The 25,422-nt window shown below is 42.9% G+C and overlaps 1 protein-coding gene across 1 annotated transcript in view; it reads left to right on the forward strand.

The window, feature by feature from the left end:
• Nucleotides 1-14,154: 14,154 nt before the first annotated feature.
• The window catches only part of pipox (pipecolic acid oxidase), a 47,067-nt gene continuing 35,799 nt past the window's right edge, over nt 14,155-25,422 (forward strand). Inside the window, exon 1 of the mRNA XM_034169039.1 lies at nt 14,155-14,304. Within this exon, the coding sequence (XP_034024930.1) occupies nt 14,194-14,304 (111 nt within the window). The 5' untranslated portion in view covers nt 14,155-14,193. The remainder of the gene's footprint in view (nt 14,305-25,422) is intronic.

Genomic DNA, 25,422 nt, shown 5'->3' on the forward strand with positions numbered 1-25,422 from the left:
ATCCTTGACCCAAATGGCAAATCACCGTCACCTCTCCCCAATTTTAGTCACACACAGTTTTCTGCATTCTGCTGTATGCAGGTACTTTTAATTTCACAAACAGAGATGGTGGCAGAAGACATTAAAAAAGGATACACATTTCACTCATGGTGCCAACATGACACTTAACTCACTCAAGGTAACATCAACATAACTCTTATCTAAACTGACTAAACCAACTGAACTACAAAAACACAATAAATCAATAACACTAACGACATTGTTAAACTAACATGAACCACAATAACAACATTTAAAACCCCAAACTCCCATGGTGCATTGCAGCACAATGCCCATTGTTTACTGGTTAGCTAAAATGTATAATTTCTCCAAAAATATTTGTCCTATCAACTTTCTGTTTTCACATTGTTCATCCTTGACCCAAAATACATAAGCATACCAAACAGAAAATGTCAGCTCTCCCTGGTTTTTGCATGATCAAATAATACAACAAAGACACGCACATCCAAAACACATAAAAAGGCGTGCAGATGTGCGTGTCTTTGTTGTATTATTTGTATACTTTTTTGACGGTGCACTCAATTTTTTGACTCCTGCCTATTGAGCTGATTGAGGAGGATTTCTCCCGTAACAGGTGTGCCACATTCAGCAGATTGTCTGATGAAGGGCTGTGCCCGAAACGTTACACATTTAGTTTTTGTTAAATGCAGCCTCTTTTTGTGTCGGAGCGCTGTGGCTGTGCGGATCATTTTGGTTTTTGTTTTTGCATGATCAAAGCCATACACACGTACACAGAGGCCACTTGGCCATTATAATATAGCTGTCCACCAGGTGGAGACATTCCATTTCAAGAACCTTTGGTCATGACAATCACCATTCTGTTGCTTATAGTTGAAGATACTATCTCTGAAGAGCCAGTCTTGTGCTATAGAAATAACTTCCAGACTTCAATATCACATCTATGATAAAACCGTACACCACCTTAACATACCAGTCAGGGCGTACGTCATGGTTTGCGTTGCTCTTGTTATAATGGTTTTACAGTTATCCAGTTAACAGATCTGTCCAGATCTCTAAGCTCAACGTCTTCAACCTCCTGGAGTACTTTTTTGTTAAACCAACTCTGATTATCTACTTTTTAAAGACTTTCACGGTGAAGGTGTCCTGCTCCAGCCGGGGCCTCATGGTGCAGGTGTGACACAGCTCCTCACACTTATATAACTGCCAACCAGGTGCACTTTGGTCTGTTTGGACAGAAGATAGATCAGCGCTGCTGGAAATGACCAGATTTAACCTCCTCCCACTGACTGTTCCATGTCCTCACCTCTGCCAGAACTGTGAAGGTGACACACATGTGCTTTATCATGTGTGTCACCTGCTACATGAAGGTCAGAAATAACATTCATAGGAACATGTTTTAAAAGTTTTATTTCACCAAATTAAAATCAGAAAATTTAAAGGAGTGAGGTCAGGAGAGAGTTACTGCCCCAAGTGGAGGAGTTTAACTATCTCAGGGTCTTGTTCACGAATGGGAGTAAGTTGGAACGTGAGATCGATAGACAGACTGGGGGATTGTCTGAAGTTTTAGGACGCTGTACCGGACTGTCGTGGTGAAGAAGGATCTGAGCCAGAAGGTGAGACTCTCGAGTTGCCAGTTGATTTGTGCTCCTGTCCTCACCTATGCTGACCGAAATGTAAAAGGTTGCCGATGCAAACAACAGAAATGAGATTCCTCCACCGGATATCTGGGCTCACACTCCTGGACAGGGTGAAAAGCTCAGCTATCCGGGAAGGATTCTAAGTAGAGCCACGGCTTCTTCACATAAAAAACAGGGCACCCGGTGAGGATGCCCCCTGGTGGAGAAGACCCAGGACACACTGGACGGATTCAATTCCCCATACCTCAAGATCTACCAGGAAGAGTTACAGGATTTGGTTGATGAGAGGGAAGTGTAGGTTGAGCTGCTTGGTCCCAGACCCAGATACTGTGTGCTATAAAATGTATAGTAAATAAGTAATTAATACTCTCCTCCCTTAATGTGACTAAATCACTTTTACCCTCATTTGACCAGCAGGCCAAAACCTGAACATCAACCATCAAGAGAGTAACAGTTGTCAGTCCATCCTGGGTGGACCATTCTCACTAAGTAACTTTGCAAAGTGAGGGAAGCCACCAAGATACTTATGAGGAGACTAAAGGAGTTACATTTGAGTGGTTGTGATTAGAGAGACTGTGCACATTTGTCTGTTCTTCACCTGTTAGAGTTTAGAGTGAAACCAAAAATGCACTAAAATCCTCAAGCATGAAGCTTAGAAGTGGCAGTGTCAGGCTGCGGTGAAGCTTTTCTGCAGGCTCAGTGCCGTTTGTTCAGACAGACATTCACTGGAATGCCACAAAATGCATAAAAAATCCTTGTGTAAAACCTGCAAGAGCCTCACGGCAAATACACACCGGACCTTCTAAAGGACCAGAATCCATGAACAAACACTGTTTGAAATAAGAGCTCAATTTAAACACTGCAGCCAACCTTTTAGTGGCTCTCACACAGCACACAGCAGTGTAACACTGTTAGTTTTTTAATTTAGTCTTAGTCTTCTGCCAAATGTCACTTTTTTGATTTTTGTCATATTTAGTCATTCACGTACCATTTTTATAAGGTTATGTTTTTGCCCCTGTGTTTGTCTGCTTATTTTGTGTGTCTGTGAACAGTCTGTAACCCACAATTTTTTATATATATATTTATGATTTTTTTTTTTACAGAGGATTCATATCCTGATAGGCAATACCTGGTTCAATTTTCAAGGTCAAAGGTCAAAGTCAGGAAAAATATTGGGAAAATTCAGATTTTTTATATATATATATATATATATATATATATATATATATATATATATATATATATATATATATATATATATATATATACAAGGTCTATTAGAAAAGTATCCGACCTTATTATTTTTCTCAAAAACCATATGGATTTGAATCACGTGTGATTACATCAGACATGCTTGAACCCTTGTGGGCATGCAAGAGCCTGTCGGTTACTTCATTCGCCTGTGGGCAGTCTTTGAGTGAGGAGTCGTCCACCCTCTTGTCGATTTTTTTCATTGTTTAGGAATGGCTCAGAAACTGCTGCTTTGATAAAAAAATTTTCAAAACTGTAAGGCACAACTGAGTGGACACCATTCGATAAATTCAGCTGGTTTTCGGTAAAAATTTTAACGGCTGATGAGAGATTTTGGTCTGGTAGTGTCGCCGTAAGGACGGCCCACGATGCCTGACGGCGATCTGCGCCTCGAGGCGGCAGCGTCTCGCCGTTTCAAGTTGAAAACTTCCACATTTCAGGCTCTGTTGACGCAGTAAGTCGTCAGAGAACAGAGAACTTTCAGAAGAAGTCGGCATGAGGAGTATATTCGGACATTCCATTGTTAACGGACATTTTGTAATGAAAGAACAGGCGGGCAGAGTCGCATGTCGGGCCGGACCCGACCGCGGGGGGTCGCGACAGGAAAAACACCTCCGTTGGAAACCTTAACGGGCAAGTTGGAACATGCCCAAGCTGTTAAACAATTTCTCAGTTACTCACTTGTTGAAAGCCATCAAAAGCCGCCTGAATTTTACAAATGGTTTTCAACACGGAGGTGTTTTTCCTGTCGCGGCGCACACAGATTCGCCGAGTCGTCACGGAAACGACTCGATGAATTTGCGCGCACGTCTTTCATTAAAAAATGTCCTTAAACAGTGGAATGTCCGCATAAAGTCCTCATGCCGGCCTCTTCTGAATCTTCTCTGTTCTCTCACGACGTCCTGGGTGAATTAAGCCTTAAATTAGGATGTTTTCAGGTCGAAACAGGCCGACGACGGCACCTGGAAGCGCTGCGCGACATCCCGCTCCGTGGGAAGTCCTTACACCGACAGAAACACCCCATAATCTCTCATCAGCCGTTAAACTTTTCACCGAAAACCAGCTTAATTTCTCGAATAGTGTCCGCTCGGATATTCCTCACAGGTCCAGAAAAAATTTTGATAAAGCAACGCACGCCGTCTCGAGCAACATGTGAAACAAAGGAATTCAGCCGAGAGGGCTGGACCACATCTCACTCAAGGCCTGCCCACAGGGAAATGACGTCACCGACACGCGTGAAAAAACTCACGCATGCGCACGAGGGTTCAAGCATGATTGGTGTAATTGCACGTCATTCAAATCCATATAGTTAAAAAAAAAATAAAAGTGTCGGTTTCTTATCTAATAGACCTCGTGTGTATATATATATATATATATATATATATATATATATAAAATGTATTTATTTATTAGTCATTTTATTATTTTTTTTATTTACTATTTTAGCAAGATTTACGAGGTCTGTTAGAAAACTATCTGACCTTTTTATTTTTTGCAAAAACTATATGGATTTGAATCACGTGCACTTGCATCAGCCAAGCTTGAACCTTCGTGCGCATGCGTGTTTTTTCACGCCTGTCGGTTGCGTCATTCGACTGTGATGCAGTAAAGCGGCAGTCGATCAGCCAATTTCCTGACAATGAAAATCCGCCAAGGAGGCTGGACCACTCCTCCCACAAAGCCTGCTCACAGGCGAATGACGCAACCGACAGGCGTGAAAAAACTCACGCATGCGCAAGAAAGCTTGGCTGATGCAATCACACGTGATTCAAATCCATATAGTTTTTGCAAAAAATAAAAAGGTAGGATAGTTTTGTAACAGACCTCGTATACCATCAATGGGAAATTATTGCATTACTATTATTGCAATTTGAAAAACAATAGAAACATAAAAATATGAAGAACAGAACAAAGTAGGATAACTTTAAAGAAAAAAGTTTTCTTATTGAACATTATATCTGAATATTGTAAACAGAATCTGACCTTTAAGATTAAGTTGCATAAGGAATAGTTAACTGACATGAGTCTGTTTAAATAAAACCTTAATTTAAAAAGTTTTAAACCAGTCTACAAGGCTTTACTGGGTTGCTTGTGTATATTAAGAGCGAAGCGCTACGAAGCTCGCTCATGGTACACCGAGTCCCAAAGAAGAAGTGCCAAATTTTGAGCCCGCAGTGAAACAGGAAATGTCAAATACTGAACAGTTTCTGGATTGACAAAACAGGAGATCTTGTGGGAATTCAGTGGCAAATTGAGACTGAAACAGGAAGTGCCAAATTTTGAGTCCACACTCTCACGAGCGCCACTAGCTTAGCTTATGGCAAGCTAAAAGTGGACGTTTTCGTTATGGCCGAACACCTCTCCAGTTTCTGAGTATTCTGTGTTAGTACACTCCCGCGGCCAACGTGCTTGATGTATTCCTGCGCAAAAAGTAGTTTCCAGATAATTGATAATGAGTACGAGGTCTGTTAGAAAACTATCCGACCTTTTTATTTTTTTAAAAACTATATGGATTTGAATCATGTGCGCTTGCATCAGCCAAGCTTGAACCTTCGTGCGCATGCGTGAGTTTTTTCATGCCTGTCGGTTGTGTCATTCACCTGTGGGGAGGCTTTGAGTGAGCACTGGTCCACCACCCTCGCCGGATTTTCATTGTCAGGAAAATGGCTGAGCGATTGGAGCAGCGTTGAATCAAATTTTTCCAGAAACTGTGTGAGACAGCCAGGTGGAAACCATTCGGAAGATTCAGACTGCTTTCGGTGAAGATACTCTGGGCGTCACACAGATTAAGGATCATTACAACCAGATTAAAGACAGCCCACAGCGGCGCAGGGCGCGCCGTGCTCCGATCAGCCATCGACAGGCTGAAACGACCAAATCATTTCCAAAGTGAAGGCTGTGTTGATCCGGGACGTCGTCTGACTACCAGAGAAATTGTGGAAGAGGTGTACATCAGCACTTTTGCGGCACATTACACTGTTACAGGAGATTTTGTAATGAAAGACGTGCGGAGGAATTCGCGCGTCGGGGCGGAGCCGCTCATGGCGCACAACAAAAAAACAAGAAGCTGCACTGAAAGAGATCAATGTAGGACAAAGAGACACATTCTGTGTTGCGAACAACAAAAAACAAAAAACTATTATTATAATATTTTTATTTTTTGTTGTTTTTTTGTTTTGGTTTGGTTTTTTACATGGGAGCACTTTGTGCGGATTTTTGCTTGAATATTTGTTACAAACCAAATATTGCCAATATTTGGCAAACCATCCGACACCTCAGGAGGCGGAAGCAGCTCTCCACCAACACTGTTTACGGTGCGGGTGGGGAGCTGTTGACCCTGACTGGGGATGTTGTCGGGCGGTGGAAGGAGTACTTCGAGGATCTCCTCAATCCCATCGTCACGTCTTCCGAAGAGGAAGCAGAGACTGGGGACTCAGAGGCGGACTCATCCATTACCCAGGCCGAAGTCACCGAGATGGTTAGAAAGCTCCTCGGTGGCAAGGCTCCTGGGGTGGATGAAATCCGTCCTGAGTACCTTAAGTCTCTGGATGTTGTGGGACTGTCTTGGCTGACATGCCTCTGCAACATCGCGTGGCGATAGGGGACAGTGCCTCTGGATTGGCAGACCGGGGTGGTGGTCCCTCTGTTTAAGAAGGGGGACCGGAGGGTGTGTTCCAACTATAGGGGGATCACACTCCTCAGCTTCCCTGGTAAGGTCTATTCCAGAGTACTGGACAGGAGAATTCGACCGATGGTCGAACCTCAGATTCAGGAGGAGCAGTGTGGTTTTCGTCCTGGTCGCGGCACACTGGACGAGCTCTACACGCTCCATTGGGTGCTCAAGGGTTCATGGGAGTTCGCCCAACCAGTCCACATGTGTTTTGTGGATCTGGAGAAGGCGTTCGACCGTGTCCCTTGGGGCACCCTGTGGGGAGTGCTCCGGGAGTACGGGGTCTGGGGTCCTTTGCTAAAGGCTATCTGGTCCCTGTACGACCGCAGCAGGAGCTTGGTTCGCATTGCCGGTAGTAAGTCAAACCTGTTTCCAGTGCACGTTGGCCTCTGCCAGGGCTGCCCTTTGTCACCAGTTCTGTTCATTATTTTTATGGACAGAATTTCTAGGCGCAGCCAGGGTGTAGAGGGGGTCTGGTTTGGGAACCACAGAATCTCATCTCTGCTGTTTGCGGACGATGTGGTTCTGTTGGCTTCGTCAAATCAGGACCTTCAGCGTCCACTGGGGCGGTTTGCAGCTGAGTGTGAAGCGTCCGGGATGAAAATCAGCACCTCCAAATCTGAGGCCATGGTTCTCGACCGGAAAAAGGTGCTTTGCCCTCTTCAGTGTCGGTGGAGTGTCCTTGCCTCAAGTGGAGGAATTTAAGTATCTTGGGGTCTTATTCACGAGTGAGGGACGGCTGGAGCGTGAGCTTGATAGACGGATCGGTGCAGTATCTGCAGTGATGCGGTCGCTGTATCGGACCATCGTGGTGAAGAGAGAGCTGAGTAGGGGGGCAAAGCTCTCGATTTACCGATCGATCTACATTCCGATCCTCACCTATGGTCATGAGACTTGGCTCATGACCGAAAGAACGAGATCGCGAGTACAAGCGGCCGAGATGAGTTTCCTCCGCAGGGTGGCTGGGCGCTCCCTTAGAGATACGGTGAGGAGCTTGGTCACTCGGGAGGAGCTCGGAGTTGAGCCGCTGCTCCTCCACGTCGAAAGGAGTCAGTTGAGGTGGCTCGGGCATCTTTTCCGGATGCCCCCTGGACGCCTTGCTGGAGAGGTGTTCCGGGCACGTCCCACTGGGAGGAGGCCCTGGGGAAGACCCAGGACACGCTGGAGGGACTACATCTCTCGGCTGGCTTGGGAACACCTTGGGGTTCCCCCGGAGGAGCTGGGGGAGGTGTGTGTGGATCGGGAGGTCTGGGCAGCTTTGCTTGAGCTGCTGCCCCCGCGACCCGACTCCGGATAAAGCGGAAGAAAATGGATGGATGGATGGATATTTGTTACAAAGATGAACATTTTTTTCAAGGCCAGGAAAAGAAAGTTCCAGGTCATTCCAGGGTCTTAAACTACCTAGTTAGGCTTTTGACTGGAGAGCTAAAAGCCTTGAATAAGAACTGTGTTGCACAGCTCCCTGAGTGTACTCTGTAACTCCAGTGGAGTTAATTTTGCGATGTGGTGCAGCCTTACTTTGTCAAATACAGACACCACTCAATTCCAAAGAATTTGTTAAACAAAAACACATAAGTGGATGGAAATGCACACAAATGCACTCTTCCTTTTGCTGCATTAAAGAAAATTCTCTTAAGAGTTGCGATACTAGCTGGATGGAAACACAGCTAATGAGAGAGAGGCCCAGTTCCTGCTGTAATAACATTACACATAAGTACCGTTTGTTACCATGACATAATATTACAAATGGTAAAATAAGCAAAGTTATTGTTCAATCTTATTTATGAAAGGTACGAGGTCTGTTAGAAAAGTATCTGACCTTTTTATTTTTTCAAAAACCATATGGATTTGAATCACGTGTGATTGCATCAGCCAAGCTTGAACCTTCGTGCACATGCGTGAGTTTTTTCACGCCTGTCGGTTGCATCATTTGCCTGTGAGCAGGCTTTGTGTGAGCACTGGTCCACCCTCTTGTCGTTTTTTTTATTGCGAATAAATGTCTGAACGATTTGGAGCTTTGCTGCATCAATTTCTTTCCAGAAACTGTGAGAGACCTCCAGGTGGACACCGTTCGGAAAATTAATATGGCTTTCAGGGACGATTTTATGGGGATTATACAGATTGAGTGTTACTGCCGCTTCCAGTTTAGAAATGAATGGCACATTCCACTGTTACAGGAGTTTTTGTCATGGAAAGAGGAGCGGAGGGACGCGCCATGGAGCCGTCCATTACGCAGGACAAAACCACCTCGGTGTTGGTCTCACAGGACGGCTTCCAGGTGGATTTCAGATGGCTGTCGGTTGCTTTTCAGTCGTGTGATTATCCGATTGTGATTGTGCATGAGCTGGACCTGCCCCAACATGTCCTGGTAGGCTTCATCACGGCGTTGCTTTGTGCCATGCAGCTCCACCGTGACGTGCGGTGGAGCCACTCCTCTTTCCATGACAAAAACTCCTGTAACAGTGGAATGTGCCATTCATTTCTAAACTGGACGCTGTCTTGATCCGGTATGTCGTCTGACTAGCACAGGAATTGCGAAAAGACGTGGACATCAGCATTTTTTCGGCACATTGAGACAGACGTGCGGAGGAGTTCCGTGCGTCGCGGTGGAGCTGCATGGCGCAAAGCAATGCCATGATGAAGCCTTCCAGGACATGCTGGGGCAGGTCCAGCTCATGCACAATCACAATCGGATAATCACACGACTGAAAAGCAACCAACAGCCGTCTGAAATCCACCTTTAAGCTGTCCTGTGAGACCAACACCGAGGTGGTTTTGTCCCGCGTAATGAACGGCTCCGTGGCGCGTCCCTCTGCTTTTCTTTCCATGAAAAAAACTCTTGTAACAGTGGAATGTGCCGAAAAAGTGCTGATGTCCACGACTTCTGCCTTTTTGTGAAAGTCAGACGAGGTCCCGGATCAAGAAAGCCTTCACATTGGAAATGATCTGGTTGTTTCAGCGGGGTCTGAGCATGTCGATCAGTGCTGGGAGCGCACCGCACTCTCAGCAGTTGTGGGCCGTCCTTAAAGCGGCAGTAGCACTCCTTAATCTGTATAATCCCCATAAAATCGTCCCTGAAAGCCATATTAATTTTCCAAACGGTGTCCACCTGGAGGTCTCTCACAGTTTCTGGAAAAAAAATTGATGCAGCAAAGCTCCAAATTGTTCAGACATTTATTCGCAATAAATATCCGACAAGAGGGGTGGACCACTGCTCACACAAAGCCTGCTCACAGGCAAATGACGCAACCGACAGGCGTGAAAAAACTCACGCATGCGCACGAAGGTTCAAGCTTGGCTGATGCAATCACACATGATTCAAATCCATATGGTTTTTGAAAAAATTAAAAAGGTCGGATACTTTTCTAACAGACCTCGTAATCCCACACAATCTGGTTTCTATACTGCACCAGTTATTGTAACCATAAGGAACACAAAATACCGGCAAATTTGCTCACTCTCCATTGACTCCGGTTGACTCTGGTGCGAGCCTATTGTGAAGAGACCCATCCAATATGGTGGCGACGCTGGATTACGTTGCAGCAAGTTGTGAGGCATCCATGTATATAATGTCTATGTTTGAGTCCACAGTGAAACAGGAAACATCAAATGTTGAACACTTCCTGACATGGGTGTAGCTGGGTTGCACTGGACTCCCCTGAAACCTGATTGGACACCCCCAGGTGGCACCCAGATGATTGACATGTTACGGCACCGCACGTCTGGTTGAAAAGAGCCATTTTGAAATTGGTGACACATATTGACTGCTAGGTCCCTCCTGTACAGTAGTTGGTGCTGTGTTCCACAAAAAATTGAATCCACCTTAGTAGAAGAAAAAAAATCTTTTAGCCAGATTTGAACCTGAATACATCGTCTGAACCACGGACTCCTAATGACACCAAAGTACAATTGGTGAGTAAACGGCCATATTGTCAATTTTTCAATTTCAATTTATTTTCATTTGTATAGCACCAAATCACAACAAAGTTGCCTCAAGGTGCTTCACACAAGTAAGGTCTAAAATTACCACCCGAGAGAACACAGGCGACAGTGGTAAGAAAAAATTCCCCCTGATGATTTGAGGAATAAATTTCAAGCAGACCAGACTCAAAGGGGTGACCCTCTGCTTGGGCCATGCTAGACCTCTAGCCTTATGCTTGAGGTCATGCAAATAATCATTAAACCATGGTGACTGTGTTTTGGGGGGGACATGGTTTTAATATAGGTGGTGCAATCATGTTGAGTGTAGTTTTAAGCGCTGAGTTTAAACAATCCACAAGACTGTCTACTGATTGGGCATTTTCCAAACATGAAGCTATTATATCAGGCAGTCTAGGTATGAGTTCAGTTGTAGTTCAGGAGTTGATGCGTCGCTGCAGTGATAAATAAGGATGTTGTTCCACTAAACAGAGCAGCGAAACTGCAAACTTAATAAGTGAGTGATCAGAGACCACTGATGTAAGAGGCATGATGTCAATATTCATGACAGCAATACCACGAGCGAGAACCAAATCCAGTGTATTTCCACTAATGTGCGTCAAATCCTGAATGAATTGCTGAAATCCTAATGTATCCACAATTTCCACAAATGATTTGCAGGGGAGATCAGAAGGCTTATTTATATGAATGTTGATTAAGTCACCAATAGCCAGAATGTTATCTGCACTAGTCGACAAGTTAGAGATGAACTCACCAATTTCATCTAAGAATTCATAGTATGGGCCAGGAGGCCTACATACAGTGACAAAGTAATACAGCTGATTTTTATTCTTCTCACCTTGGTAAGACGTAGCACTGTGGGCAGAGCTGAGAATCAGATGCTCAAACAAGCTATATTTGTGGCCCCCAACAGCTAATGAACTAAACCTAGATTTATAAATAAGAGCAACACCCCTGCCTTGCTTCACATCACAAGGGACGTGACTAAATGTGTACAGCGGTGGGCAGGTTCACATAACCCATTCATATCTAAGTGATGATCCATAATTAGATCATTAATCAGCAATTATTTTGAGAACAGTGATCTTATATTAATGAGACGCAGACTAAGGACCTCAGTGGGGTTGACAGTTGGACCGTTTGGATTTAGGGGTGGTTCCAGAGTAGCATATATAAGATGCCTGGAAGTAGGTTTAGGTTTGAGACATTCCACTCGTGTTGTCGGTAGCAGACATGAAATATTTGATATTGCTGGAACAGCCAGCGGGCCATCCTCAATTTCAACATCATCCAATATAGTAATGGGTATTAAGTTCTAATCTATGATTTTTATGGACAAGTCTGCGGAAGCAGGCCACAGTCTCAACTTGTTGAATTTCCCTCCCTGGCAGATAAACTGCAATATCACCACAGTGGATTTTCTGCACTAATTTACCATCTAAGCTAATGGATTCCACGGCCACATTTGTCATAAGCCTTGCAGGGTCTCTAATCACCTGCTCCATGGCCTGCTGTAAAGTCCTAATGTTACCCTTCGTGTAGAGCTCTATCTATGTTCACAGACAAGATGGCGGCACCTTCCCCAGTAAAGTGGAGGCCGTCTGGCATCAGCAAGCCATGGGGGTTCCAGAACAAAAGCCGGTTATCAATAAAACTAAAGTCTTGCTGTCTACAAAACTGCGCCAGCCATCTACTTGTATTTAATGATGTCAGCCTGCTAAACGCCTCATCAGTACCCCAGGAGTTCAGCTTGTTTGGCCATATTGTGCAGCCCTAATGTCAACTAGCTAGGTTTGAATATGAATTTACATCTACATTTAAAGAAATGCTTAAAGTGGCAGGGGGTTAAGAGTGCCCTAGATAGGGAGCCTGGGGGAGCAAAGCCCCCAGAAGGTGGAGTTTTATAGCTATGCTAATGCTCCCCACAAGCATTTACTGAAAAAAGTCTGAAGGATCTAAATGGCACAGTGAGGACTTTATTCTAGGCATGTGAGATGCAATTAAAGAAAATGCTTTAAATGGTAGGGGGTTAAGAGGGCCGTAGTTGGGGGAACCTATATAACATGATAAGATGTTTAAGCACTTCGCTTGCTCATGTCCGCGACATATACATACATATTAATTAATATATTGTGGATTTTTACAAATATTCTGCAGAAACACATGTGGCACAAGAAGCATTTAATAATAATGATCATGACGTCTGATTCATTTATTTCTTCTTTGTCAAGCCGACGTGTTTATGTTGACAAATTTGGACTGGACTCTGGAGGAGGGAGCACGAGAAGGTTAAGATTTAGCCCTGAGTTTTGACTGAAGGCTTCATGTAAACTGGTGCAGATTAACACTGTGGCGGGTTTTAATTTGATCAGATTTGTGTGTTTCTCTTTTAACATACGTGCGTTTGGTGCATTTTGGGAATAAGTAGCTGCATCTTTCTTACTCATGAGTATTCCTGCCAGTAGGGGGAAAAGTTGCCAAGCTGTCGAGAAAGGCAAAGGCTATTCGCCCAACCGTTGGGCAGATATATGTCTTATATGTCTGTAATGTCTTTCGTTATTCGCCCAACAGTGATTGTGCATTTGACATGTTTTGTGTATCTAAACTACGTTTTTTTTTTTTTTTGGCACCACTTTTTTAAGGCTCTATTGAAGTGTGAAAAGCGGCATATAATTTGACACATTTAACGGTGCCGTTTTTAATTACTGCAAAAAAACAGCAAGAAAATATCTGCCCTTTTTACCCGCATTGAAACTGGAAGTGAACTTACAGGCGTGCTCTTTGGTTGGTTGTGGTTGGGCGTATATGCTCACTTATTTACTTTACTGAACCAACAGTTGGGCGTATAGCCACTCCGGTCAAGAATACAGCGCTACAGCCGCCAAAATCCTTGAAGGCGTGGTCGCCATCTGCAGCCTACAACAGAGTGCATAATCAATGTCCATACTTCATAATGATGTAAAGCACGTGGCACTCTTTGTTTTAAAGCAGATTTCCTGCCCCACAGTGCACGCCGTGGCCGGGGGTCATCGTGACGTCTCGTTGCTTCATGTCAAGTCATTCTGCCATCGTAACGCATGCGTGATGTTTCATATTGACGTGGTGGCAGAGTAGGTTGCTCAGTAGGATATTTGCTGGTCAACTAATCCATAGACGTGGGTTTGATTCTTGGTCACACTGCCTGTTTGTATCCTTGGACAAGGCACCCAGCTGTGAGTGGGTTTCATCCTTGACTGGGGAAATAACCTGAGATGGACTTTTGTTCCATCCAGGGGACAGACAGACTTCTGTCCCCTTCTGCTGCTCACTCAGATCCAACAGATTTTCCTTTTCTGATGCAACTCCACATTGCATGGAGAAATGTGGTAGGGGTGGGGTTTGAACCAGGAACCTTCTGCACTAAAACCATGCCCACTAACCACTTGGTCACCACCGCTGCGGCTTTTGTCTCTTTCTTTATTAAGGTTGTTTTTTTTTTTTTTTTTGTTTTGTTGGGGTTTTTTTTTGTCCTGTCAGACGAGTCTTTGGGCACCAAACGCCCACACGTCACGCTCGTGGCTCGTTCTCTTTCACGTGTCAGCAACAGGCGCTCCACGCAGAGGGGCGTGGCCTGTGGTGGGCGTGGCCTGCGGTAGTATTTGACCTGCAGCAGAGTCGAAGGTTCAAGCTGAGAACATGTTTCGTGGTGAGGATTATGAGTGTGTGGTGATCGGGGCCGGGGTCCAGGGCTCCTTCACGGCTTATCAGCTGGCCAAGAAGAAGAAAAAGACTCTGCTGCTGGAACAGGTGACTCCGCACAAAAACACAAAGTTTGACCAAATGTCACAAAGTGTCCGATAGACGTCACGGCTTTCAAATCAGTCAAAATCTGGTGCTGGTTTGGGTCTGGATCTGCATCTGGATCGTTTTTGTTGTTTGACCTGCAGCGGCAGCTCCAAATTAGGTTTTCTTGGTGGGCTTGTGATGATCAGAATCTGAAATAAAAATGCATTTTAAAGTAACTTTATGAATCTGTTTATTAAAAAACATGTTGTTGACTCTCATGTTGAATAAACCACAGATGGAAGTCATGGTGACGTGTTAATTATAAGTTATCCTCCTGACAGGATGTAAAAAAAACATTTATATGTTGGTGGAAATAGCCATTATTTAAAACGGGTGCATCCTCTGTGCTAACTCTCCACCTTCTGGGCAAATGTCGACAAACCTACCATTGACAAGAGAAGTTTTCCTGCCGAAGACTTTTACAAAGTGAACTTCATTTGTTGTGACGTTTGACTTTTTGGCCCCAATACCGTATGCATCTTGGGGACACCATGCCTAATGCACATACCAAGTTTAGGGACAGTAAAGCATTTAGGAAAGAAGTTATTGCACTCACAAGATTTTAAGAAGGTACGCTTCAGTGACCTTGAGCTTTGTTCTTTTGACCCCATTGTCAAGAGGGCTCTTGGGGTGGATACACCCACAGAAGTAGAGAGACTGGAATGCCAACTCATGATCTTGTTCCACTGCATTCTGTTTGTGACCTTGCGACCCCGAGATTTCAGCCACTCAGCCGCGAGACTTGGGGTAATTCACTTCCGGGCGTCTGCCAGCAATAAGACGAGATGCGCTTTTAAAGGACAGTTTCTGTGTGTTTTCTTGCGTTTTCTGTCATGGGTTCAACAAGTTATCCCCTCGAAGTACACTCAACAAAAATATAAACGCAACACTTTTGGTTTTGCTCCCATTTTGTATGAGATGAACTCAAAGATCTAAAACTTTTTCCACATACACAATATCACCATTTCCCTCAAATATTGTTCACAAACCAGTCTAAATCTGTGATAGTGAGCACTTCTCCTTTGCTGAGATAATCCATCCCACCTCACAGGTGTGCCATATCAAGATGCTGATTAGACACCATGATTAGTGCACAGGTGTGCCTTAGACTGCCCACAATAAAAGGCCACTCTGAAAGGTGCAGTTTTGTTTTATTGGGGGGGGATACCAGTCAGTATCTGGTGTGACCACCATTTGCCTCATGCAGTGCAACACATCTCCTTCGCATAGAGTTGATCAGGTTGTCAATTGTGGCCTGTGGAATGTTGGTCCACTCCTCTTCAATGGCTGTGCGAAGTTGCTGGATGTTGACAGGAACTGGTACACGCTGTCGTATACGCCGGTCCAGAACATCCCAAACATGCTCAATGGGTGACATGTCCGGTGAGTATGCCGGCCATGCAAGAACTGGGACATTTTCAGCTTCCAAGAATTGTGTACAGATCCTTGCAACATGGGGCCGTGCATTATCCTGCTGCAACATGAGGTGATGTTCTTGGATGTATGGCACAACAATGGGCCTCAGGATCTCGTCACGGTATCTCTGTGCATTCAAAATGCCATCAATAAAATGCACCTGTGTTCTTCGTCCATAACAGACACCTGCCCATACCATAACCCCACCGCCACCATGGGCCACTCAATCCACAACATTGACATCAGAAAACCGCTCACCCACACGACGCCACACACGCTGTCTGCCATCTGCCCTGAACAGTGTGAACCAGGATTCATCCGTGAAGAGAACACCTCTCCAACGTGCCAAACGCCAGCGAATGTGAGCATTTGCCCACTCAAGTCGGTTACGACGACGAACTGGAGTCAGGTCGAGACCCCGATGAGGACGATGAGCATGCAGATGAGCTTCCCTGAGACGGTTTCTGACAGTTTGTGCAGAAATTCTTTGGTTATGCAAACCGATTGTTTCAGCAGCTGTCCGAGTGGCTGGTCTCAGACGATCTTGGAGGTGAACATGCTGGATGTGGAGGTCCTGGGCTGGTGTGGTTACACGTGGTCTGCGGTTGTGAGGCTGGTTGGATGTACTGCCAAATTCTCTGAAACGCCTTTGGAGACGGCTTATGGTAGAGAAATGAACATTCAATACACGAGCAACAGCTCTGGTTGACATTCCTGCTGTCAGCATGCCAATTGCACGCTCCCTCAAATCTTGCGACATCTGTGGCATTGTGCTGTGTGATAAAACTGCACCTTTCAGAGTGGCCTTTTATTGTGGGCAGTCTAAGGCACACCTGTGCACTAATCATGGTGTCTAATCAGCATCTTGATATGGCACACCTGTGAGGTGGGATGGATTATCTCAGCAAAGGAGAAGTGCTCACTATCACAGATTTAGACTGGTTTGTGAACAATATTTGAGGGAAATGGTGATATTGTGTATGTGGAAAATGTTTTAGATCTTTGAGTTCATCTCATACAAAAGTGTTGCGTTTATATTTTTGTTGAGTATATGTTCAAAGTGTAGACTGAATAAAGTTCTTATTGATTTTAAATCATATTCAGGACAAAACGTGATAATATTATTGATAAGAACATGCAGACTGTCAGCAACTGTGGCGGAAAATCACGGTCAATAATTAAATTTTTCAGTTTAATTAGCTTATAATGCGCCAAATCACAGCAAACGCCATCTCAAGGCGCCTTACACGGAACAATTCGACATAAAATTGAAAAAAATAATTAAAAATGAATAAAAAATTTCAAATACATAATTCAAAACAGAAGTAAAAGAATAAAACAGATAAAAAAAATAAAAACTCTTCGTAAGAAATAGAATAAAAATGGGTTTTTAGTCTTGACTTAAAAATGTCCACGGACTCTGACTGCCTCATGGTCGCAGGAAGACTGTTCCACAGGGTGGGTGCACAATGAGAAAAAGCCTCTTTGACCTGCTGACTTCTTCTTCACCTTTCTTCAATAACCATTAATTATTCATAAAACGTGTATAAAGATACAATAAAAGCACACATTCATCATTTAAAAAAGCATAGTAAAACTCATAAGTATAACCATATAAAAATAGCACAGTAAAAGTCATCAAACACCATAAAATAATTATAGTATTTCTCTAAAGTAATAACACTTGGAGCATTTACCACATGATGAGGGAGGCTGTTCCACAAAGTTACAACTAAATATAAAATATTTATTATATCTGCATATTTGCACCTCAAAAATGTGAGAGTGACCTCTCAAACATAAATAAACTCTATTTTTTGAAAAAAAAATTACAGCCTGAAAAAAAAATTATATAGTTGTATGCAAAAGTTTGGGCACCCCTGATAATTTTCATGATTTTCCTTTATAAATCATTGGTTGTCTGGATCAGAAATTTCAGTTAAACATATCATATAGCAGACAAACACACTGATATTTGAGAAGTGAAATAAAGTTCATAGGATTTACAGAAAGTGTGCAATAATTATTTAAACAAAATTAGGCAGGTAAATTTGGGCACCCTTGTCATTTTATTGATTTGAATACATTTAGCACTAATTATTGGAACACAAAATTGGTTTGGTAAGCTCATTGACCCTTGACCTCCTTACACAGGTGAATCCAGTCATGAGAAAGGGTATTTAAGATGGCCATTTACAAATGTTTCCCCTCTTTGCATCTGTTCTAATGAGTGGCAACATGGGAGCCTCTAAACAACTCTCAAATGATCTGAAAACAAAGATTGTTCAACATCATGGTTTAGGGGAAGGATACAAAAAGCTATCTCAGAGATTTCAGCTGTCAGTTTCCACTGTGAGGAACATAGTGAGGAAATGGAAGACCACGGGCACAGTACTAGTTAATACGCAAAGTGGCAGAAGCTGAAGCGAAGGATGGTGAGAACAGTCATAGTCAACTCACAGACCTGCTCCAAAGACCTACAACATGATGTTGCTGCAGACAGTGTCTCTGGTCATTGTTCAACTATACAGCGCACTTTGCACAAAGAGATGCTGTATGATGCTGTAATGCAGAGGAAGCCTTTTCTGCATACATGCAACAAATAGAGTCACTTGAGGTATGCTAAAGCACATTTGGACAAGCCAGCTTCATTTTGGAATAAGGTGCTGTGGACTGATGAAACTAAAATTGCGTTAATTGGACATAACAAGGGGCGGTATGCATGGCTGAAAAAGAACACAGCATTCCAAGAAAAACACTTGCTACCTACAGTAAAATTTGGAGGTAGTTCCATCATGCTGTGTGGCCAGTGCAGGTACTGGGAATCTTGTTAAAGTTGAGGGTCACATGGATTACAGCTAATATCAGCAGATTCTTGTGAACAATGTTCATGAATCAGTGACAAAGCTGAAGTTGCCCCGGGGCTGGATCTTTCAACAAGACAACGACCTTAAACACTGCTCAAAATCTAAGACATTCATGCAGAGGAACAAGTACAACGTTCTGGAATGGCCATCTCAGTCCCCAGACCTGAATATTATTGAACATTCATGAATCGGTGACAAAGTTGAAGCTGCACCGGTAGCCTCTGAGACATGACGGGATCAGGTTGACACAGAGCAGGCCGGCTGAGGCTATAACTCAGCCGCTAATTGAGTTACAATATTGAGCTAAACAGCAACTTGTGCTGTTTAGTTTTATGCAGTTATTCTTTATTTTTCCCACAGTGCAGCCAGTGGGCGAGACGTCACTCTGTGCCGTCAGTCATTTCATTTGGGAGCAAGATTACCAAATTTATGCACCTGCCTAATTTTGTTTAAATAATTATTGGACACTTTCTGCAAATACTAGAAACTTCATTTCACTTCTCAAATATCAGTGTGTTTGTCTGCTATTATTTAACTGAAATTGCTGATCAAAACAACCAATGATTTATAACGGAAAATCATGGACAATATCAGGGGTGCCCAAACTTTTGCATACAACTGTAGCTGTATCCGCTGTGGCGAACCCGACCCAAAACGGGAGCAGCCAAAATGACAACACACACACAGTGGCTGAATTATGGCCAATATTTTTATTTTTTAAGGCGAAAGTAAAGATCAAGCTACCAACTACCTGTTATTTTCACAATAAAAAAAAAACAATACTATATATATATAAATTGTCTGTATTATTGAAACCTTTACAGCATCACTTTTATTTCCCAGGATCAGTTGTACAAATCTTTTGTCCCATTACCATGGAAACGTTTGATTTGTTCGCCTGAGGTCCAACGTGATGGATGACGTGTTTGAAATAGTTTCCCTCAAACAGCTGGCATTATTTGGCGATAATGGGTGAGTTCCTGCACTTCACCATGTTAACGTTTTGCCCTCACATCGTCCCAGCAGCCCAGAATCATGGCTGGCATCACAACAAACTACGCCAAATGTGGATCAGTTCTTATCCACGTGCAGCTGTGTGTCTGCGTCTGCACGTCTCGGTCCTCACTATTATTGAGCTGCTAAGTTAACAGTTACATGAAGTGAATGTTGTCTTGTCAGGACGTCGTGAGAGAGCAGAGAAGTTTCAGAAGAGGTCGGGATCAGCAGTTTATCCGGACATTCCACTGTTAAAGGACATTTTGTAATGAAAGACATGCGGACGGATTTGCGCGTCGGCACGCAGGCGCTCATCACACGGCGCCACAGAGAAACACCTCCGTGTTGATAACCATTCATAAGATTCAGGCGGTTTTCGATGGCTTTCAGTCAAGTGAGTATCCGAGAAATTGTTTAACAGCTGGGCATGTTCAAACTTGTCCTGTGAGACTTCCAACAGAGGTGTTTTGCTGTGGCGTCGCGCCATGAGCGGCTGGGTGCCGACGCACGAATCCGTCCGCACGTCTTTCATCACAAAATCTCCTTTAACAGTGGAATGTCCGGATAAACTGCTGATCCCGACCTCTTCTGAAACTTCTCTGTTCTCTTACGACGTCCTGGGTCAACAGGCTTAAATTTGGAAGTTTTCAGCTCAAAACAGGCTGACGACGGCGGCTCGGGGCGCGGCGCCGTGGGCTGTCCTTAAAGCGATAGTAACACTCCTTAATCTCTCATCAACCGTTAAAATTTTCACCGAAAACCGTCTGAATTTCTCGAATAGTGTCCACTTGGATGTGCCTTACAGTTTCTGAAAAAATTTTGATCAATCAAAGCGCCAGTCTCTCAGGAAGTTCTCAGACAAAGGAATTTCGATGGGAGGGGTGGACCAGTGCTCACTCAAAGCCTGCCCACAGGCAAATGACGCAACCGACAGCTGTGAAAAAACTCACGCATCAAATCAAATCAATTTTATTTATATAGCACCAAATCACAACAAAAAGTTGCCCCAAGGTGCTTTATATTGTAAGGCAAGGCCATACAATAATTACGGAAAAACCCCAACGGTCAAAACGACCCCCTGTGAGCAAGCACTTGGCAACAGTGGGAAGGAAAAACTCCCTTTTAACAGGAAGAAACCTCCAGCAGAACCAGGCTCAGGGAGGGGCAATCTTCTGCTGGGACTGGTTGGGGCTGAGGGAGAGAACCAGGAAAAAGACATGTTGTGGAGGGGAGCAGAGATCAATCACTAATGATTAAATGCAGAGTGGTGCATACAGAGCAAAAAGAGAAAGAAACACTCAGTGCATCATGGGAACCCCCCAGCAGTCTAAGTCTATAGCAGCATAACTAAGGGATGGTTCAGGGTCACCTGATCCAGCCCTAACTATAAGCTTTAGCAAAAAGGAAAGTTTTAAGCCTAATCTTAAAGTAGAGAGGGTGTCTGTCTCCCTGATCTGAATTGGGAGCTGGTTCCACAGGAGAGGAGCCTGAAAGCTGAAGGCTCTGCCTCCCATTCTACTCTTACAAACCCTAGGAACTACAAGTAAGCCTGCAGTCTGAGAGCGAAGCGCTCTATTGGGGTGATATGGTACTATGAGGTCCCTAAGATAAGATGGGACCTGATTATTCAAAACCTTATAAGTAAGAAGAAGAATTTTAAATTCTATTCTAGAATTAACAGGAAGCCAATGAAGAGAGGCCAATATGGGTGAGATATGCTCTCTCCTTCTAGTCCCTGTTAGCACTCTAGCTGCAGCATTTTGAATTAACTGAAGGCTTTTCAGGGAACTTTTAGGACAACCTGATAATAATGAATTACAACAGTCCAGCCTAGAGGAAATAAATGCATGAATTAGTTTTTCAGCATCACTCTGAGACACGACCTTTCTAATTTTAGAGATATTGCGCAAATGCAAAAAAGCAGTCCTACATATTTGTTTAATATGCGCATTGAATGACACATCCTGATCAAAAATGACTCCAAGATTTCTCACAGTATTACTAGAGGTCAGGGTAATGCCAACCAGAGTAAGGATCTGGTTAGACACCATGTTTCTAAGATTTGTGGGGCCAAGTACAATAACTTCAGTTTTATCTGAGTTTAAAAGCAGGAAATTAGAGGTCATCCATGTCTTTGTCTGTAAGACAATCCTGCAGTTTAGCTAATTGGTGTGTGTCCTCTGGCTTCATGGATAGATAAAGCTGCGTATCATCTGCGTAACAATGAAAATTTAAGCAATGCCGTCTAATAATACTGCCTAAGGGAAACATGTATAAAGTGAATAAAATTGGTCCTAGCACAGAACCTTGTGGAACTCCATAATTAACCTTAGTCTGTGAAGAATATTCCCCATTTACATAAACAAATTGTAATTTATTAGATAAATATGATTCAAACCACCGCAGCGCAGTGCCTTTAATACCTATGGCATGCTCTAATCTCTGTAATAAAATTTTATGGTCAACAGTATCAAAAGCAGCACTGAGGTATAACAGGACAAGCACAGAGATGAGTCCACTGTCTGGGGCCATAAGAAGATCATTTGTAACCTTCACTAATGCTGTTTCTGTACTATGATGAATTCTAAAACCTGACTGAAACTCTTCAAATAGACCATTCCTCTGCAGATGATCAGTTAGCTGTTTTACAACTACCCTTTCAAGAATTTTTGAGAGAAAAGGAAGGTTGGAGATTGGCCTATAATTAGCTAAGATAGCTGGGTCAAGTGATGGCTTTTTAAGTAATGGTTTAATTACTGCCACCTTAAACGCCTGTGTTACATAGCCAACTAATAAAGATAGATTGATCATATTTAAGATTGAAGCATTAATTAATTGTAGGGCTTCCTTGAGCAGCCTGGTAGGAATGGGGTCTAATAGACATGTTGATGGTTTAGAGGAAGTAACTAATGAAAATAACTCCGACAGAACAATCGAGAGAAAGAGTCTAACCAAATACCGGCATCACTGAAAGCAGCCAAAGATAACGATAAGTCTTTGGGATGGTTATGAGTAATTTTTTCTCTTATAGTTAAAATTTTATTAGCAAAGAAAGTCATGAAGTCATTACTAGTTAAAGTTAAAGGAATACTCGGCTCAATAGAGCTCTGACTCTTTGTCAGCCTGGCTACAGTGCTGAAAAGAAACCTGGGGTTGTTCTTATTTTCTTCAATTAGTGATGAGTAGTAAGATGTCCTAGCTTTACAGAGGGCTTTTTTATAGAGCAACAGACTCTTTTTCCAGGCTAAGTGAAGATCTTCTAAATTAGTGAGACGCCATTTCCTCTCCAACTTACGGGTTATCTGCTTTAAGCTGCGAGTTTGTGAGTTATACCATGGAGTCAGGCACTTCTGATTTAAAGCTCTCTTTTTCAGAGGAGCTACAGCCTCCAAAATTGTCTTCAATGAGGATGTAAAACTATTGACGAGATACTCTATCTCACAGAGTTTAGGAAGCTACTCTGCACTGTGTTGGTATATGGCATTAGAGAACATAAAGAAGGAATCATATCCTTAAACCTAGTTACAGAGCTTTCTGAAAGACTTCTAGTGTAATGAAACGTATTCCCCACTGCTGGGTAGTCCATCAGAGTAAATGTAAATGTTATTAAGAAATGATCAGACAGAAGGGAGTTTTCAGGGAATACTGTTAAGTCTTCAATTTCCATACCATAAGTCAGAACAAGATCTAAGATATGATTAAAGTGGTGGGTGGACTCATTTACATTTTGAGCAAAGCCAATTGAGTCTAATAATAGATTAAATGCAGTGTTGAGGCTGTCATTCTCAGCATCTGTGTGGATGTTAAAATCGCCCACTATAATTATCTTATCTGAGCTAAGCACTAAGTCAGACAAAAGGTCTGAAAATTCACAGAGAAACTCACAGTAACAACCAGGAGGACGATAGATAACAACAAATAAAACTGGTTTTTGGGACTTCCAATTTGGATGGACAAGACTAAGAGTCAAGCTTTCAAATGAATTAAAGCTTTGTCTGGGTTTTTGATTCATTAATAAGCTGGAATGGAAGATTGCTGCTAATCCTCCTCCTCGGCCCGTGCTACGAGCGTTCTGGCAGTTAGTGTGTCTCGGGGGTGTTGACTCATTTAAACTAACATATTCATCCTGCTGTAACCAGGTTTCTGTAAGGCGGAATAAATCAATATGTTGATCAATTATTATATCATTTACTAACAGGGACTTAGAAGAGAGAGACCTAATGTTTAATAGACCACATTTAACTGTTTTAGTCTGTGGTGCAGTTGAAGGTGCTATATTATTTTTTCTTTTTGAATTTTTATGCTTAAATAGATTTTTGCTGGTTATTGGTGGTCTGGGAGCAGGCACCGTCTCTACGGGGATGGGGTAATGAGGGGATGGCAGGGGGAGAGAAGCTGCAGAGAGGTGTGTAAGACTACAACTCTGCTTCCTGGTCCCAACCCTGGATAGTCACGGTTTGGAGGATGTAAGAAAATTGGCCAGATTTCTAGAAATGAGAGCTGCTCCATCCAAAGTGGGATGGATGCCATCTCTCCTAACAAGACCAGGTTTTCCCCAGAAGCTTTGCCAATTATCTATGAAGCCCACCTCATTTTTTAATAATAATAAAAACAATTCCCACCATAATAGACAGTAATAATGACAATAATTATTGTCAATCAAAATTTTTTTTTTTTTAATTTCTATTATTATTATTATTATTACCATTTTTGTTTTAATTGCTATTGATATTGCTGGTGTCATTCCTTAAGCCATTTTCATATGTCAATAAATTGCCTGTGTGGCTTGAATTCAGAGTTTGGGGGTCGTCTCACAAACTGTCTGCGGCCCTTGGACCCAAAAAGAACAATTTTACTCTCATCAGTCCACAAAATATTCGTCCATTTCTCTTTAGGCCAGTTGATGTGTTCTTTGGCAAATTGTAACTTCTGCACGTCTTTTATTTAACAGAGGGACTTTGCGGGGGATTCTTGCAAATAAATTAGCTTCACACAGGCGTCTTCTAACTGTCACAGCACTTACAGGTAACTTCAGACTGTCTTTGATCATCCTGGAGCTGATCAATGGGTGAGCCTTTGCCATTCTGGTTATTCTTCTATCCATTTTGATGGTTGTTTTCTGTTTTCTTCCACGCATCTCTGGTTTTTTATCCATTTTAAAGCATTGGAGATCATTGTAGATGAACAGCCTATAATTTTTTGCACCTGCGTATAAGTTTTCCCCTCTCCAATCAACTTTTTAATCAAACTACGCTGTTCTTTTGAACAATGTCTTGAACGTCCCATTTTCCTCAGGCTTTCAAAGAGAAAAGCATGTTCAACAGGTGCTGGCTTCATCCTTAAATAGGGGACACCTGATTCACACCTGTTTGTTCCACAAAATTGACGACCTCACTGACTGAATGCCACACTACTATTATTGTGAACACCCCCTTTCTACTTTTTTTACTAATAGCCCTATTTCGTAGCCTTAAGAGTGTGCATATCATGAATGCTTGGTCTTGTTGGATTTGTGAGAATCTACTGAATCTACTGGTACCTTGTTTCCCATGTAACAATAAGAAATATACTCAAAACCTGGATTAATCTTTTTAATCACATAGCACTACTATTATTCTGAACACTACTGTATGTGGTTTCAGACCAACAACAACTGTTATAATTAATTTCTTTTATTGTGAAGGACAAAGAGGAAGTGCTGAGTAGATGCAGGAAAATGACACACAGCAGCAAGCAGTCAGAAATATAATAGTAACTATATAAAAATAATTATACAGTTCTGGTAACTACAGCTTTGTAT

The sequence above is a fragment of the Thalassophryne amazonica genome, chromosome 4 (assembly GCF_902500255.1).
Source record: "Thalassophryne amazonica chromosome 4, fThaAma1.1, whole genome shotgun sequence".
NCBI lineage: Eukaryota > Metazoa > Chordata > Actinopteri > Batrachoidiformes > Batrachoididae > Thalassophryne > Thalassophryne amazonica.